Source organism: Abramis brama (assembly GCF_963993115.1).
Source record: "Abramis brama genome assembly, chromosome: 12".
In the NCBI taxonomy this organism is placed as follows: domain Eukaryota; kingdom Metazoa; phylum Chordata; class Actinopteri; order Cypriniformes; family Leuciscidae; genus Abramis; species Abramis brama.
In genome coordinates, this window is record NC_139974.1 from 8,623,838 (window position 1) to 8,642,982 (window position 19,145).

Genomic DNA, 19,145 nt, shown 5'->3' on the forward strand with positions numbered 1-19,145 from the left:
TTAGATATCCAGAGATTTGTTTAAATGACGTAGATGCGCATTTGCTGAATGTTGACGGCAAATGAGAAAATATTTTAGCCTGATTGTTTGCCTTTTCTGTTACAAATAATATAAAAGCAAACGCTTTACTTTACTTGCTTCTCATACCATTTACTTTCTTTGTTTACCAGTTCTGTCTAACAAAGTATTAGATATGACTGACAGAGATCGTAAATTAATGAAGACGGAGTGCTGTGTGATCTGAGGAGCTGCCTTTGCCGTTCTCTTCTCAGCGCCGCCCGTCAAAATAAAAGTCCGGAGCGCCGTCAAAATAAAAGTCCCGCTTCCAACACATCGGCCAATAAGAAAAACTTACCGGCCGATGCCGATATTTCAAAAATGCCAAATATCGGCCGATATATCAGCCTTGGCGATATATCGGTCGACCACTACTTTCAGTCTCACGTCTCTTCCATGCGGCCACTTGGGATATTACGTCACTCAACACTCATAGATAACGACACATTTCATCCTCTTCTGGAATGAAAGTTGCTAACTTCTGTTAGCTAACCTCATCTACAAGCAAGGACAAAAATAAAGCAGTTGAATTTGAATTAATATCTTTTTTTGATTTGATTTTAGAATCGTAAAAAAAAAAAAAAAATTCTCCCAGCCCTAGTGTCTAAATGTAAAAATAAAAATAGCCAAATAAAACATCTGATCTAATCTAACCTTTAAATATTCATATCCAATTGGGCTCAACTGATGAAATATTACTTTTTTAAATTCTGACACGCCACTCCTTTGGCTCTCGGGACCCAATATCCTCATTTTGATGACTATTTTGTTTAGGTTTTTTTCATTTTCACTTACAAAGTGCTACTGCTGCCTAGATGGAAAAGAGTTCCAATAAAAGTATTGTCCGGACCTCCGCTGGAAAGGAAATACAGAGATTGAACCTCGTAGAATTTGACTTGAATACCCCCTGAATATACTGATATGTTTGTTTTTCCCAACTGTATATGTTCATTTAAGACAGTCGACTATGTTTGTGAATATTCCACACAATGGGCATTTTAACATAATTGTGTGTGTATTTGACCATTTAAGTGCAATAAGCCACGAAAGAGAACTGAATTTGGGATTTGGTGCTGTCTGAAGGCCCTTTCACACTGAGCATGACACGACGAAGCTAAGCGAATCGCTGACAAACGGCGCTTTCACACTGAACACGAAATGATTGATTGCCTTCAGCTAATTCACACCTGCATGATAGGTGGCGCTGTACAGTTGTAGTCAGAATTATTGGCACCCCTGTTAAATATGATCAAAGATGGCTGTAAAAATAAATCTGCATTGTTTATCCTTTTGGTCTTTCATTAAAAAAAATCACAAAAATCTAACCTTTCATTGAAGTAAAATATTTAAAAGTGGGGCTAAATCACATTATGAAATAAATGCTTTTCTCCAAAACATGTTGGCCATAATTATTAGCACCATTTTATTCAATACTTTTTGCGACGACCTTTTCCCAAGATAACTGCTCTGAGTTTTCTCCTATAATGCCTGATGAGTTTGGAGAACACCTGACAAGAGATCAGAGAGCATTCCTCCATACAGAATCTCTCCAGATCCTTCAGATTCCCAGATCCATGTTGGTGCTGCTTCTCTCACTTTCTGTAGGGTTCAGGTCTGGGGACTAGGATGGTCATGGCAGAAGCTTCATTTTGTGCTCAATGACACATTTTTGTGTTGATTTTGATGTTTGTTTTGGATTGTTGCCCTGATGGAAGATCCAACCACGGCCCATTATAAGATTGTGGTGAGCAGAACGAGGCCGAGGGCCATGAGATATTTCTAGCAGAGGCCGTCAGGTAGATTTTTTTAAATGTATTGGTATTTGCTAGAATCCATGATACCATGTATCTGAACGAGATGTCCAGGACCTCCAGCATAAAAATAGGCCCACAACATTAAAGATCCTGCTGTATATTTAACAGTGGGCATGGGGTACTTTTTTATCCCTGTTTGCACAAAACACATCTGGTGGTTTTGCTGCTAAAAAGCTCTTTTTTTAGTTTCATCTGACCACAGAAGCAGGTCCTGTTTGAAGTTCCAGTCGTGTCTGACAACTGAATATGCTGGAGTTTGTTTTTGGATGAGAGCAGAAGATTGTTCTTGACACCTTCCCAAACAACATGTGGTGATGTAGGGGTTGAAAAAAAATAATAATAATTGTGTATATATATATAATATATATATATATATATATATATATATATATAAAATAAAATATTATATTATTATTATTTTTTTTTTTTAAGGCTTTCTGACCCCAAGACTCAACTAATCTCTGCAATTCTCCATCTGTGATCCTTGAAGAGTCTTTGGTCACTCAAACTTTCCTCCTCACCGTCCATTAAGACAATATAGACACACGTCCTCTTCCAGGCAGATTCGTAACATCTTTAGTTGATAACTTCTTAATTATTGCCCTGATGGTGGAAATGGGAATTTTCAATTCTTTAGCAATTATCTTACAGCCACTTGCTATTTTGTAAAGCTCAACAATCTTTGTGATGGGTGATTAAGGGAATTTGGCCTTTGTGTTTCTTCATATTTATACTCCTGTAAAAACAAGAAGTCATAGCTGGACAATGTTCCTAGTCACCCTGGTGTGCTAGAAAATGTCAATATTAATGGGAATATACTCCAGAAATATTTTACTCATAAAAAAATCTAGGGGTGCCAACAATTATGGCCAACGTGTTTTGGAGAACATTTGTTTTCATAACATTTTGATTTTTTTTCCCTTTCTTTTACGTCAATGGAAGTTTAGCCTAGATTTTTGCGAACTTTTTGAATGGAAAAAACAAAAGGATAAACAATGTAGATTCATTTTTACAGCCATCTTTGATCATATTTACCAGGGGTGCCAATAATTCTGAATAAAAAACTATGTATCTTGTAGTTCCCATTTTGCTTTAACCTCATTCGCTGGGCAGACATGCATTATTTGTAGTGTTTTATAATAAACTGAATGCTACACCTGCTTAGCATGTCTCATGTACGCATTTCTCATTCTTTATTGTTATAAAAATACCCCGAGCCACATGAAAAACACATACATAGCATATATCGTTGTAATCATTTGGCTTCATGTTTCATCTGTAGAAACGTTTCTCTCAGTTGTTTGTGCAGAACAGGGTTATTATAGTTTTGCATTTTTCGTTAGTTTTTATTTTTATTTCGTTTTGACTTTTTGTTTTCAAATTCAGTTTAGTTTTAATTAGTTTTTAAAGTGGGTTTGCTAGTTTATTTTATTTTTTATTTTTTGAAAATACTTAGTTTTAGTTTAGTTTTTATTAGTTTTAGTGTTAGTTTTAGTCTTTTTTTGTAATTTGGGTTATTTGTCAGGGGCAAGATTCAAAAAGGTCAGAAAAAGTATTGTGTAATAATAACTCAACAAAAACATCATACAATTTTAGAAAAAAATTCACACCCCATTGTCCTTTACCTCTTACAAAATCCACACGCCGTACCAAAAATCTACACATCTTCTATACAGAATTCACACCCTATACAAAATTTACCCTATACAGTCAATAGCCTACTCATCTGGATTGAAGCAGCAAACATTCAGTGTAAAAGTAAAAAAATGACAACATTATTTAATATTTGAATCACAACTAATATAGTGTTTTGACATCGACAACCACAACCAAAAAGTGCATTTTACCTCAAACTTGCGACTAGTTAACTTTCTAAAGAAGGCGCAATCGCTTCTCGGGTCGACATTAACACGCTGACAAAATTATATTCAGAATTTAAAATATTTTTATACCACTTTATAATGTGTGATTGTGTAAAGGTGTTCACGAGATAGAGATACCAACCTTTCGCGTACTTGCAACGTCGAACGAACACTCGTTCTCATGGAGACGCGGTGTGCACGGAGGGGAGGGGCTGTGTGTGTGTGTGCGTGCGCGCGCATGTGAGAGACGCATGAGTGACAGAGATGGAGGGAGAGCAGGGAAAGGAAACGCAGCTGAACGAATACGCTGCACGTTTTAAATAGCGTTAAAAAATGAAAGACCTTGACAAAGACGAAAGCTAAGGACATTTACTCTATAATTTTATTTTATTTTAGTTAGTTTTGCCAAACACACATTACAGTTTTAGTTAGTTATCGTTTTTTTGTAATGCCTCGTTTTTATTTTTATTTCAGTTAACGACAATGTTTTTTCCCACCTAGTTTTCGTTTTTTCGTTCGTTTTCGCTAACGATTATAACCTTGGTGCGGAACCGTGCAGAAATGAACACATCGTCGTCATTTGGAAGGGCAGGAATTATAATCACATAATATGATTGACAGCTCTAAAGCAAATGAGCTCTCTGACTCATAACAGACACGCACGGAAGAAAACAGCGCTCTGTCCGCTGGTTCAAGCTCTTCAGACCGCATAATTCAGTGGAAAATGAATAGAAATGATCATCTGTATAAAAAACATGTAAGAATAAATCTGTTCTCAGACACCAATGATAACACCCAACATCCATTCTCTTCTCTCTTCTGGAATACTTTTCTTCAGGTTTTCAAAACAGCGCCACCACTCTCACACTTTTGTGCAACAGCAGCGGCTCGGGTAAGCTCAAATCTAATTGGACTGCTCATGTCATCAGTGGGGGAAAAAATTTACACTATGGTCGAAAACTCGCTTTGTCGCGCTGCGATTGCGATTGTCGGTGTGAATAGCTCCATAGGGATCTATTGTGTCTATTCAAGAATGTTATCGCAACGTACATTCGCGTTGCTTAAATGCACTCAGTGTGAAAGGCCCTTGAGAGAGGATTTCTGTGCGCAGGCTTCATGTGTGTGAGTCAGCGTGAGTGTGCATTGAGATTTTTAATCATGGCTTATTGTGCTTAACTCTTTTTAACATCAGTCACGTCCCTCTTTTTATCTGCTATGAAATAGGCTACGTTCACAATGTACATTTTTGGGATTAACAACCTCATTTACTTACAGATCTGAGTCTCAATGTCCCGTTCACACAGCAACTTATAGCAGCGTCTCGAATACTTTGTATAAGCGTGCAATGAGAGTCAAGCCTATATTCTCTTACCAGTAACCATAGCGACAGTGTAAGATCAATATCAGAGTAATATCAAAGTTGGCGACGTCCAAGAGTCCCAATTGAGCCCCAAGTTTATCCGTCAAATCTTAATTAACTGACAGAAGCTTCAATGCGCAAACACAATAACCGTACCCTTTAATGGCTGTGTTTCCGGTGGAGAAAAGTGACTGGATCTAAAACCTTCAGATGAGAAAGCTCATATCTCCATCTCTGTAATTTACCGAAAGCGAAACCACACACAAAACCCCTTAGCAGAGCTGCTCTCTCGCACTGTATGACGTGATGGACAACTAGTTGCCCAGTGTGGTGGCGTTCACACAGCGCGGGTTTGCCGAGAATGCAGTTGTGAGTCCTGAAAATATACGGGTGTGAGTTTGGTTATAGAATGCGGTTGTCACTCCCATAAATAACCGTACTGTGTGTGAGCGTAGGCCAGTGGTTCTCAACCTCTCCTGCAGGGACCCCCTGACACGCCATGTTTCTGTTTTAACCCTGAAATGGCACACCTGATTCAAATAATGAGTATAGGAAGAGTAGGAATTAGTCAATTAATCAATTAGTCAACTACTCATTAAGCCTTTAATTATTTGAATCAGGTGTGCCATTTCAGGGTTAAAACAGAAACATGGCCTGTCAGGGGGTCCCTGCAGGAGAGGTTGAGAACCACTGACGTAGGCTAACCATATTAAGGATTCAAAAACAGAAATGACAACAGTATTCTGCTGCTATGTGAACGTGGCCAAATACTCTTCATATCATTGCCAAAATATATATCGTCATATCTCCCATCCCAAATTTAGCCTGCTTAAACCCGCCCCTTATTAGAAAACTTAAACTAATTAAAAAATATAAATGTTGTCTTTGCAACTCACTGAAATAAGTTTAGATTTAACTGAAAATAAATTAAAAGCTAAATTTTTTTTATAAAAATAAATTCAACTTAACAGTAATGCTAAAAGAAATGGCAAACTCATAACACATTTAAAAAAAATGACTAAAATGAAATAAAAATTTAAATATAAAAATTAAAACTAATTGTATACATATAACCTGTATGAAAGCAACTAAGTAACTTTGAACTGACCATAGTTTGCCAAGAAAAGAGTTTGTCACTTGAGGTAACGATTATACAACTATATTTGTGTTGCAAAGCTGATCAAATTTGAAATGCAGTGATGCAGAAAATCAAGCTTAGTTTGGGCCTTAGACCTTTATTTGATCACACCTGAGGTGCTGTTTTGGCCTGTTCCTCAGGTTTTGCGTTTCACTTAAAGTATGTTTGTGCTACCTTTTAAAATGAATGGCATTTGCTTTGATGTTTAATGCAACATAATGTATACACTCCCAAAATAGGTATTTGGACACTTTGGCTATAGTAAACTTGTTCGTTGTCTCCATTTGTACTTGAATCCTCAGTCACATGATCAAAGCATATCTGCTTGGCCATTTATATATTTTTCCCAGATGCACGTGGGCATGTTTGGGCTGTAGAGAATGTAAGCTGAGAACAAACTGTTATTTTCTGGTGGTGTCTGTTTACACTAAATGCAAATAGCTTTGTTGACAAAGGCTGTTGTCGCTAACTACACCCACCATTTTGCAGGCCATTCACTGTTAGCAATCATATTACTTCTATTTACATGTCAGTGTTTCCCCTACCATTATATAAGGGGGGCGCCCCGCCCTCCTAACGGCTCCCCCCGCCCCCCTTGAAGGTCAAGTAAATTTGATTTGATTTTCTTTATAGCGCCAGATTAATTTTTTTTATTTTATTACAAAAACTAAATAGCCCTTAAGTAATATGTTATTTATCTTATTTCCACGATGGCATGTCTTTTCTGTCTGTGTTTGGAAAAACAAGTTCTTTGTGACATGCAAGATTTATTGTATTAAAATTGAAATGCAAAAGATTTTAATATAAATACATGGTTAAATATTTTACCACTTGCTTGAGCAACTTAATATATAATTATATAGAAGTAATGCATTGAATAATACATTGTTTAAAGTGTGTTTAAACGTGAACGCGCGTTCACAGCAGTGCTGCGCCTGACAGGATTATTCTCTCCAATGCATCATAGAAATAAAAACTTCTCCCATTTAAAATTTGTTTGTCATATAAATGTATTAACTAACATTAACGAACAATGAATGAGCAATATATTTGTTAGTATTTATAAATCTTTTTTTAGTTGTTAGTTAAAAAATAAAACTATTTAAGCTCTGGTCCATTAATATTAACAAATACTTCTATAAATTTAACAAACGTTATTTGCAAAAGTCAATTTTAAAAAGATTTAAATATGTTTATTTTATTTTTTTAAAGAGATATCTTATGTCAACATTTTTTTAAAAAAATTTGTGTTTTATGTTAACTTTTACAAAGCATTACCCTCCCAGACAACCAATTAATGTGATTGATAGATAGATAGATAGATAGTGTCTGTGTCAATTTTCCTCAACCAACCAACCAACCCCCCCCCCCCCAAACCTGTAAACCTAGGGGAAACACTGCATGTGGTGAATATAGTTCAAGTTCACTTTATTTGAATAGCACATTTACAACAGCCTGCAACAGTGCTTCACAGAACAAGCAGATTCAAATATAGTAAGACCTGCATAACAACACATAAAACACAAATAAGAGCAGCAAAGCTAAGCGAAACCTTAAATCTAGGGATGGGCATATTTCAAAAATATTGCGTTCGATTATTTGGGCTCATAAAAATAGAATATTCTAATATTCCTTTATTTAAATGACGTTTAATGAAAAATACCTTATTTTTTTTGACAGTTTTTGTCACCATTTATGAAAAAGCTTACAATTAGGCAATATACACAACAAGTTTACAATATATGTTAAAGTTTTCTTTTAGTTGAAAACATTAAACAGTTGGCATATGTGTAAACAAAAAATATAAAGAACAAAAGCATTTAAGCTCAAGCAGTGCAAACGGAAAAAAACGCCTAATAAAACAGACTGCGCAGTTATCATACAGAACGTACACATACACTCGAGTCAGCATATGATTATCATGATTATATTGTTTCACGTTTATGTTGAGAAAAACAATAATATCCACATGCAGGGGTGCCGCCAGCAATTTATGCTCGAGTGAGAAAACGCGCTGCGCTGACAAACGTTTCAGAGACACAAAGATAACTGTGTTCTAAGTTTCTAACAGCACTTTAAGGGTGTATTCACACCTGCCTTGTTTGGTTCGATTGAATCGAACTCTAGTTCGTTTCCCCCCTTGGTGCGGCAGGTGTGAATACAGCAATCGAACTCGGGTGCGGACCAAACAATCGAACCGAGACCCAGCTGAAGAGGTGGTCTCGGTACGAATCCAAACGAACTCTGGTACGGTTCGTTTACGGTGTGAACATCATTTTCAACTAGTAATTCCAAACTTTGCGAGGCAGATGACGACATTGTGATCAAATACAAACAACTTGTTAACACGTGCATCAGCGCCACCCAGTGCATTTAATTATAACTGCGAGTTAGTGCATGGGATTTATCATGGATTCACTGCATTTATGGCCAGCAAAGCAACATAGTAAAATTCAAATAGCATTTTAATTTTTCGAATAATAATTACAGATCGAATATTCGTGCACACCCCTACTTAAAACCGGAGTGACAAAACAGTATCAGACTCAAATATAGAATAGTTGAACCAACCATTAGAGAATAGATCAATATACTAAAGAAAACAGGTAGGTTTTTAACAGAGACTTGAAAACAGACAGAGTTGGGGCCGTTCTAATCTCAAGGGGCGGGTGTTCCAGAGTCGTGGCCCTGCCACCGCAAGTGCACGCTCCCCTCTACGCTTGAGTCTAACGCGAGGGACTACCAGCAGAACCTGGTCATTGGATCTTAAGCTTTTGGAAGGAGTGTAGGGTTGAACAAGTTCAGAGAGATAGGCAGGAGCTAAGTTATGAAGAGATTTAAAAACAGAGTAGAATTTTGAAATCTATTCTCTGTCGAACTGGCAGCCAGTGTAGAGATTTGAGAATCGGAGAGATGTGGTCATATTTACGACACTTATGTAGAAGTCTGGCCGCAGCATTTTGGACTAACTGAAGACGAGCTTTTTGAAAACTTGATATACCGCAATATAAGGAATCGCAGTAATCTAGCCGACACGTAATAAATTATTGAACAGCCATTTCTAAAGCCTTTGATTTTAGCCAATAGACGAAGTTGGTAGAAACTGGAACTGATTACGGATGAGATCTGTTTGTCAAATTTTAAAGGCTGGTCAACAAGAACACCTAAGTTCCGCATCCCTGGGGATTTAAAAGCCGATAGACTCTCTAACTCTGGACATATGCACTGAGAGTTTTCATTTGGGCCGTAAACAGTGACCTCAGTCTTGTCTTCATTTAGGAAGAGGAAATTTTGGGCTAGCCATGCTTTACCCTCCTCTAAGCATCGCAGAAGAGAATTCATCGCTGCAGGGATGTTTTTCTTGATTAGAATATAAAATTTGAGTGTTGTCCGCGTAAAAATGAAAGAGAGAAAATAGAGAAGGAGCCAAAATAGAGCCCTGTGGAAGGCCACAGGTCAGAGGTGCCATAGAGCTGGAGAATTTACCCATCTTTACTCTAAACTTTCTGTCAGATAGGTATGACTGAAACCATTTCAGAACAGGAGCTTTTAAACCCACCCAAGACTCAAGTCTAGATAAAAGAGTAGGGTGGTCAATGGTATCAAAAGCTGATGAAAGATCTAAGAGAACAAGAACCACAGTATCTCCGGAATCAGTGGAGAGATAAATATCGTTTAGCACTCTCAGGAAGGCGGACTCAGTGCTGTGAGCAGACCTAAAACCAGATTGAAAAACCTCATAAACACAACTAGAAAAATGCATTTCCGGGGGAACTGCAAAGTGTGCTTGCTCAGGTGCAGTGCACTAACGTTAGCAGGTAGTGGATAAGGGTGCGTTGAAGTTTGCTTGATCTGAGAATTTCAACAATAGTACTTTTTCAGGATTGTGCAAAAAGGTGAAAATTCATGTGCATTAAGAGACATGTCTGCAATGTAGACTAGTGCCAATGGCATTGTTTATGTGGCTTGGTTGTTGGTTTTGAAATAATTGGTTATGAATATACAGCAGAGAGTGGGAGTGTTTTGGGTGATGAAATAGTATTGAAAAGAAGTTGACAGTCTTAATTTACTGTATCCAATAAGCCAATACAAAACTCACCCAGCTGTTCTGTGGTTGAGTGTTCCCTTTGATTAGGAACAAATTTACTATCTCAAATTAAGGTCCACCGTTATTAACGATGCTTTGATTGCTGCTGTCAAGATGGTTGTCATCACCTACACAGAAACGCTGATTTTTATAGCCTACCGTCAGTCCTCATATTGTAATTAAATTAAAAACGCTATCAGTTTCACTATTAGCTTATTCTAGCGATGCAATCGCAACAACATGGATAACGCTGTTTGGCCTTGCCTAACTTTATATGACATATGCGCCATATGCTAGAGTTACACATCCTGCTGCCATTTCAGGGCTTGAATTTTGGTGCGGGAATGTGGGGATTGCACATAATTTAAACCATTTCCGCAAGGTTAGCTTTTAGAGTGCGAGAAATTCCCGCACAAATATATTAGCTTCATCTCAGAGCAAATGATTAAAAAATTAATTCACAGATGCGAGAAAAAAGATGTCAACCTGTCTTTTATTTTCGAATTTAATTCCTCAATCAGCGCTGGACCGGCATTTTCTGTCTTCCACTGAGCCCTGGCCGTAGACAGATCATATGTTTCACGCTGTCAATGCAGTGGTCTGCGTTGCGCTGATCTTATTCACACTATCGAGTGTAGGTGCAGCATTCTAACATTGAGTCATAATGAGCTGTTTCTGAAGAAATTATCCACTTCCAAATTATGTCATTTTAATCACGAAATTGAAACATTAAAAAACAATTTGCTGTTTATGGTGTGCGAGTGATAGAGCGCGGCAGCAACGAACCATCAGCTTGCAGCGTAACAACATTGAATGCTCGGCTGAACAGCTGATCATAGCTGTACAGGGCACCTTATTATTTTTCATCTCCATAAATATATCTAGTAGTAAAGCTAATGCAAGGGCTAGAAATCAATTAATCTTTTGCTGATACTTCCTTGTCATCATGGAGAGCGCAGTTCATGGTTGCATAGAAACGACAGACGCCACGGGAGAGCAAGTGCTTGTGGAATTGAGACAGCGGCGCGCTCGCGCTTTCACTTGTTTTTACACATCTAGAGCGACGTTGTTGATTGTTTGAGCATGTGACTGCGCATTTCTCCTTGTTTTCTATTGTTATGCGCAGCATATTTCCCGTGCGCACACACACAGCCACAGACAATGAATTGTTTGTTCGGTTAGCGAAGAAGAGCATGATGTATTTTGTATAAAGTTTTTATTTTTATTTTTTATTAACTGTTTTGAGAACTGGAAATGCACAATTCATGCATACAAATCTGTATATATTAATAAATGAAGATGATTAAATTAGACCGATGCAAAAAACGAAATTCAGGCCTGCATTTATTAAGACAAACCTAGTAAAAACGAATGCAGTCTATACACTGACTTGGCAGCTCTGTGAAATGTAATACAACAGTGCCACCTACTGTCTAAATGCATTAACATTAAAAGTGTGAGGTGAAACTCTTTTGCATAGACATAAGTAAATGGGTTTGTCAATTAGCCTGAAATAAAAAAATTAAAAAAATTCAGATCTTGTGCATCCTCACATTGGAGTCCCGAGTTCATGTACAAAGTTTGGTTTCGATTCGTGACGGAATTCCTGAGATATGGACGACTTCCTGTTTGGCGACTACGCCGCTGATTTCGTTTGGCTGTGACGGGCAAACGCTTCCGAAAATCAAAAATCCTTCTAGTAACTTTTGTGAGGCTTGGTCCAAGGATCATGTACGTCCAGTTTTGTGAAGTTCGGACCAAATTTGTGACCTGTGAAAATTTAGTTTCGCTTTCTGTTCAATCCAATATTGCGGACGAACGACATGGACTCGTGATGTCATCTTCGCGAGCAACTTACACCGGTACTGACCGGACGTTTTAAAGTTGGAACGGTGTCTCTGTCTCAAAGGGCCTAGGCGCAGGAGCTGGCCAAAATCTCCCGGGAATAATAATAATAAGAAGAAGAAAACTTAAGAAGGACAATAAGTGTGCTGCTTTCAGCAAGCACACTTAATTATTTGACAAAAAGTGTTGGAGTTGATCCAGCACAATTTTCTCCAATAGCTTAGAAATGAAAGGTAAGACAGAGATAGGCCGAAATGTTTTTAAAACAGAAGGATCTAGTGAAGGCTTCTTGAGTAGAGGAGTAACCGTAGCCACTGGCTTTATTTAAAAAAAAATAAAAAAAATCCTACCACCCTATGATAGTATTCCCAGCATCAATGAATGGTGGTGGATTTATAGCTTGGTATCTGGAAAAAGTACACTGTAGATTATCGGTAGCCTCCAAGGTAGCATTTAAATGTTAAATGCATTTTTAGCAGCGTGCACACGAAGAGTTAACATTTAAACGGTTTAACATGTATGTGGAGTTATTATAATTTACCGGCGCCGGGTCTGAGTAATTTACTCTCTTACCTTTGTTCTTTGATTAACATTAATGACACTTTAAGACCAGCCACTGCTGACAGAGACGCGATCTGACATGCGTCCCATTTTCTCACAAATCTCTACGTTCATTTAAGACTTTATTTAAATCATTTAAGACTGCTCTTATGAGGACACTCGACAAAACGGACATTTTGGCATTATTTGTGTGTGTTATGGTTTGTTCAAGCCCAAAGAGAACTCGATACTGACGCGCATCTTTCTGTGGGTTGTGTGTGTGTGTGTAATAGGCAGGACTTACAACGCTCTTACATCTTACATGACTTACATCTCTTTAGTCTTGTTGCGCTTGAATGGTTTAAAAGCATTCACATTAATAAGAGCGTGATCATACAACGCTAGTCAGCGGGTGACAGAAAAAAACGGATACTGCTTTTTTTTTTGCGGTGCCGCAGTGGGCAAGTGATGAAACCGGTGTTGTGACTGAAAACCGTGTAACACCGGTAACACGACTATCGTAGCAAGCCTAATATCTTACTTTCTACTTTCTCTTACTTTTTTGCTTTAAAAATAAGGTTTTTTTATCATTCAAATTTTTTATACCATTGAAAATTCATAATTCTTATCACCAATTTCAATATCACAAAAAACCTAAGACTAGCCTGTGTAAAAAAAATAATAAAAAAACTCAATCTTACTGAAGTAAATAGTCAGTGATAAAATAAATAGACCTACCTGAAAAACTTCAAGCACTAGAAATAAGAAATAGCCTACATGAATCGTATAAAGTAATCACATGTATAAAAAAACTGCATATCTTCACTGTGTAAATTGAATATATATTTTTTCTTATTAAAGCAAGACAAAAGTCAGTCAAGAGCATTGAGAGATTTTCTTTTTTTGTTGTTTGATTAACATTACTGCTACATATGTGTTTTCTTTCTCAGTTGTTTAATTTAACTTAAGACTGTGTTTATGAGGATGCTTGCAAAGACAGGCATTTTGATACAAGTACGTGTATTTAACCGTTCAAGTCTAATTAGGCAGCAAAAATAACTCAGTATTCATGCGCTCTGTGAGTGGCGGCTTCGTGTGGGCATCTCTCATACAGTGTGCGCATAGCGAAATTAGTTCTCTTTCGCTGCTTATTGCGTTTCAGCAGTTTACCATCACTTGGTTTTAAACCTCAATGCTTAAAAACACATGCAGATGATACGCTTTTGTGACCACACAGCACAGCAATGTCACGTGAGCATAACCACGATAGTCCAAAATCTCTACTGGTTGACAAATTTCTACTGGTTAATCGTGTCTACACTTATATCGCCCACCCCTAGTAACTATGGTTACTGGGATTTATTGCTCTATTTGAATGAAATAATAACAACAGACAAATGTGATTGTTTTGGCTGCCGTTTTACGTTTTTTTTTTCTTCTTTTTTTCAGTCCAAAGAAGAGCAGTCTTTCCCATAGGTCATCACGAAAGGACAGGGAGAAGGAGAAAGAAAAGGAAAGAGAAGGCAGGACACGCCTTCTCAGTGAGTTGCCCCTCCCTCCGGTACTTTCTGGAGGAGACCCCTCCCCCCCACAATCCCCTGCTCGAGCTTCCCCGCCGCTTCTGCAGCCAACCTTCAAGAAGAGACCAAAGTAAGTGTCACTGTTCATCATTCAGGGCATTTCTCAGGACGATTGGGGAAAATTAATATTCCGCTACTCTACCCTTCAAAAGTTTGGGGTCTGTAAGATTTTGTTTTTTAAAGTAGTCTCTTATGCAATAGGGCTGCACGATTAATCGAAATTAAACCGAAATCGCGTCTTGGCTTAGTGCGATTATGAAATCGCAGAGGCTGTGGGTTTTTATTTTATTTTTATTTTTAATTTTTTTATTAAATAAATATATGCACAGCGTGTTAGTGAAGAGCGTAGTTTATAACATTTATAAACCTGTTGTCTTCATAAAGTTTTTACTCATTTTAACTCAGTTCATAACGTCAGTCGAGTGTTTGAAATAACTTCCTTTTGTGAGCTGATGTAGCTTCTTATCATAGAATGAGGAAGACAATATATTATTTTATATTATTCTGTACAGTGATAAAGGCTATGTCAAATAGCATTGCATTATAAATATAGTTTATTATTAGGAAAATACCCAAGAAGGCTTGAAGAACTGGGATAAACCATATATTGTGGCAGTCGTGTGTTTATTGTCTTTATAGCGTTTTGATCTTGTTTTTGTTCAGCTACAGCGATAGCTTGATGCTTTTGTCCATATTAGAGATTTTCTGGAATGTCGTAAGTATATTACTTCTGTGAGGCATATTTGGAGTTTCTGCAGGAGGGCGCCCTCTGGCTTGTTTAGCTCTCAATAATGCTAACTCCTTCCTATTTTGGGTAAAAAATGGGAGAAATAATACCTCTCTAGTAAGAAAAAAAAATATATATATATATATATACAGGCCTGATAGCGCTCCGGCACCACGCCGGATTTCCGGCGTACAGAAGTGTCTGCGAAAAAAAAAAAAAAACAGGTTCGCATTCGCGTGAGAGGCGCTTTGCTTTCACTAAACCACACCAGTAAGCCTACTTCAGCCAATCGGTAATAGCGTAGGGTAGGCAGGGGCTGGTCTTGGGTTTTGGCCAATCAGATAGATACAGCAGTCACGTGCGAATTTGTTTTGTGTTTCCCATACACTACGAATGTGTTTCCCACACTGGCAGCACGAAACATAGCCAAAGTCATGGAGTGCAACTTTATGAAGCCAGGGGAAGACACCAAACTTGTCGATAAAGGTAGAACTTGATGAAAAAATTATAGTAGCCAGTAGCTCGTGGCCTGATTTGAGGTAGCTCGCCAACAGGCCGTTCATATATACTTTTTGAACAGGATTCTGTGATAACCGTGATAATTTTTGTCACTATAATCATGAAATGAAATGTTCATGCCATTTCATCTCTAGTTATGGTCAACTGAAATCAACTAATTATGTGTTTTTTACAGTATAATATGCAGAGTACAATTTTCTATAAAAAAAAAATGATACTGTTCTTTTCTCTGACACACGTTGTTGGGTGTGTGGAAGGTTACTTATGTGATTGCTTTATCTGTAAATTAAATAAATGCTTTTTCAATGACTGAATTCACTGAAATAAAATGAATTCTTCGATTTGAATATTTTTTTGGCAATGCGTCGAAGGTCTTAAATTTCAATCTTTATGGTCTTAAAATGTCTTAAAAATGCCTTAAATTTGACTTACTGAAACCTGCTACTGTAATATAGGCTTGTATTGGGTTTGTTCATCTCATGTCTGAACGATGTCCATTTATATCCACAAAAGTCACAAGACTCTATCATTTAAGGGACTATTTATCAAAATGTTCTCATAGGGGAGCACACCCCTGGATCCCACTTGACAATTATGTTAATCGGCATATATCTTGGCTTAGCTTACCTCCCAGGGAAAAAAGTTCAGGCTCAGGATTTTTTTCTACTATCACCCCTGTATATATATATATATATATATATATATATATATATATATATATATATATATATATATATATATATATATATATATATATATATATATATTATACAATTTATTATAATTTTTTTTGATGTGCATTTTGAATCACAAATTGCAATTTTAACCAAAAAATTTTTTACAATTAGAACCTTAATATTTATTACTGAAGTCATGGATGCTTGAATTCTTCATCAGGTGTTGGTAAATAGCAGAATAAGAGAAAGTGATGATCAGGGAAGGTTTTTCTAAAGAGTCTGTCAAATGTGTGCAGGATTTGCTGTCCGAGATATGGAGAGAGGAAGCAGACTCAAACTGACTGGGGAAAGCGCTGCGTGGATAAGTTTGACATCATCGGCATCATTGGAGAAGGAACCTACGGTCAGGTGTACAAGGCAAAAGACAAAGACACAGGTGTGTTGTTTATCTGTAGTCTGCTTAATAGCTATGTTTCCTTCACTGTAAATGCAGAATCATTTAGTGAAGCTCTGCTTATCTTTGCCCTCACAGTAATTACACCAATATTGTTGCCATGGCAAAAATCCAGCACTGTGGGGCTTCTTTTAAACGGGAATGCCTAAATCAACTCTCACTTCCTGTCACAGTGTTTGAAAAGAGAAGACGTGCTGAAAGCCTGCTGTTATGTTTTTGTTTGGTTTCTAAAGGAGAGCTGGTGGCATTGAAGAAGGTTCGATTAGATAATGAAAAGGAGGGTTTCCCCATCACTGCCATCAGAGAGATCAAGATCCTGAGACAACTGAACCATCGCAGCGTTGTCAACATGAAAGAGATCGTCACTGATAAACAAGACGCACTTGACTTTAAAAAGGACAAAGGTCTGTTTATATGCATTTGCATGTTTACACATTTATGCATGTTTTTTCTGGCTTTCAGTTTTAGTAGTGAACATGGGACGTGTTTCATAAGCAATTCCCGGTTTCACAGACAAGGCTTAAGCCTAGTCCCAGACTAAAATGCACGTTTGAGCTGTTTTAACTGAAAGAAACTTGCACTGGCATATCGTAAAATTTGTCAGTGCCATTGTTTTGTCAGTGATCAGTGATGTTTTTTTCTAAGGCAGGTTTATAAAAGCTAATTATATATCCTAATTAAACTAAGGCATAATCCTGGTTTAATCTAAGCCTTGTCTGTGAAACCAGGCCAAAGAGTTTTTAATCAGACATGGGTGATAGAAAACCATCCGTTTAGACTTACCTGAAACATTTTCTGCATGCACATATCATTTTCTAAGGCTTTTGTTGTGTATTAGGTGCATTTTACCTGGTGTTTGAGTACATGGACCATGACCTGATGGGGCTGCTGGAATCAGGACTGGTGTCTTTCTCCCATGAGCATGTGCAGAGTTTCATGCGTCAGCTGATGGAGGGATTAGATTATTGCCATAAGAAGAACTTTCTACACAGAGACATCAAGTGTTCCAATATCCTGCTAAACAACAGGTACTAGCCTGTGTTTTTAAACATGGTCATAGTGTCATATAGCCTGGCAAGCCAGACCTACATCAAGATGTTGGGTCTGGCAACTCACCATAGACACGGCTCAATCCGAGGGGCGGGATAAACGGCTGTCTTTCAAATTCCCTCTGCACGCAATAGGACAGCGCTTCAACCAACCAGAGTGTTTTCCCAACAGCGGAGCTAGTTGATAGATTCAACTTTTGCCATATCTGGCTGGCAAAACTACGAACACAACTTCCTTTTTTTAAGAATGACTCAAAGAAAAACTTAACTCCAAGTCCTCCAGAGTCGCGGCCAAAGCCGATTTGAAAGACTGCTCTCCAGCAGCCGCCATTCTTTGTTTTCAAGTAGCAGAGAACCGTCGCAACTCTGTCGTCATTATGTTAAGCCCGCCCCGCCTACTCTATACACGACGTGATTGGCCTGACCCAATTTAGGTTTTTGCAGCTCGAAAGTCAATGGAGAGTTGCTAGACTACCCTGGCTGCGAAATACATTTTGCTGCCACTAGGGTGCGTCTAGATTTCTAGGCTAAGTGTCATAGTGATTTACATGTTCTTTGTTCAGTTACACTACTGTTCAAAGGTTTGGGGTCAGCAAGAAGTATTATTACTTATTTTTTAAAGAAATGAATACAGGATTCATTAAATTGATCAAAAGTGTCAGTAACATTTATAATGTCACAGAAGATTTCTATTTCAAATAAATGCTTTTTTTTTTTTTAGTGGTCAGATCAAGCTTGCAGATTTTGGTTTGGCTCGTCTCTATAACTCTGAGGAAAGGTAAGTCTATGTTAGAATTTTTATTTCTCAGTCTTACTGCAGGCTGTGCTAATCAGCTTTAACTGCAACTTTAAAGTTTCACGTGATTTCAACAACAGTAAACATAATTGATACTGCAAAGCTCTGGTGAATAATTCTAACTTCATGGTTGTTTGCAGTCGGCCATACACTAATAAGGTGATCACTCTGTGGTACCGCCCACCTGAGCTGCTACTGGGGGAGGAGAGATACTCACCCGCCATTGATGTCTGGAGTTGTGGGTAAGATGTCCTGTCTGTTTTCCATCTCACTACATTTACACACCAGCTGCTGTTAATGTAATAATGCCATGGTTTGTTTTTGTTGTGTAAAGGTGTATTTTGGGAGAACTCTTCACTAAGAAACCAATTTTCCAGGCCAACCAGGAGCTTCTACAGCTTGAGCTGATCAGGTATGCTGCTCACGATCTGTGAATGTACGTGTAGTGTAGCTCTAATGCCGTTACACTCCAGTGTTGTCTTTTGTTTCGGTCAGTCGTTTGTGTGGTAGTCCGTGTCCTGCTGCTTGGCCAGACGTCATTAAGCTGCCGTACTTCAATACCATGAGACCCAAGAAACAGTACAGACGACGCTTACGAGAGGAATTTTCCTTGTAAGTTTAACCTGCTTCCTAAAACACT

At 37.8% G+C, this 19,145-nt stretch overlaps 1 protein-coding gene across 5 annotated transcripts in view; it reads left to right on the top strand.

Annotated features, from left to right (window-relative positions):
• The window catches only part of cdk12 (cyclin dependent kinase 12), a 49,612-nt gene that overhangs the window by 11,169 nt on the left and 19,298 nt on the right, over positions 1 to 19,145 (top strand). For 3 of the 5 annotated variants that reach the window (XR_014608345.1, XR_014608347.1, XM_084130018.1), the window contains exons 3-11: positions 4,572 to 4,625; positions 14,153 to 14,353; positions 16,503 to 16,642; positions 16,894 to 17,064; positions 17,499 to 17,688; positions 18,431 to 18,487; positions 18,646 to 18,747; positions 18,840 to 18,917; positions 19,001 to 19,117. Coding sequence is in view for 2 of the 5 variants with exons in the window: in XM_084130018.1 (XP_083986144.1) it covers positions 4,572 to 4,625; positions 14,153 to 14,353; positions 16,503 to 16,642; positions 16,894 to 17,064; positions 17,499 to 17,688; positions 18,431 to 18,487; positions 18,646 to 18,747; positions 18,840 to 18,917; positions 19,001 to 19,117 (1,110 nt within the window). In the remaining 3 variants the exon portion in view is untranslated. The remainder of the gene's footprint in view (positions 1 to 4,571; positions 4,626 to 14,152; positions 14,354 to 16,502; positions 16,643 to 16,893; positions 17,065 to 17,498; positions 17,689 to 18,430; positions 18,488 to 18,645; positions 18,748 to 18,839; positions 18,918 to 19,000; positions 19,118 to 19,145) is intronic. The other 2 variants (XR_014608346.1, XM_084130017.1) reach the window with 1 other exon arrangement.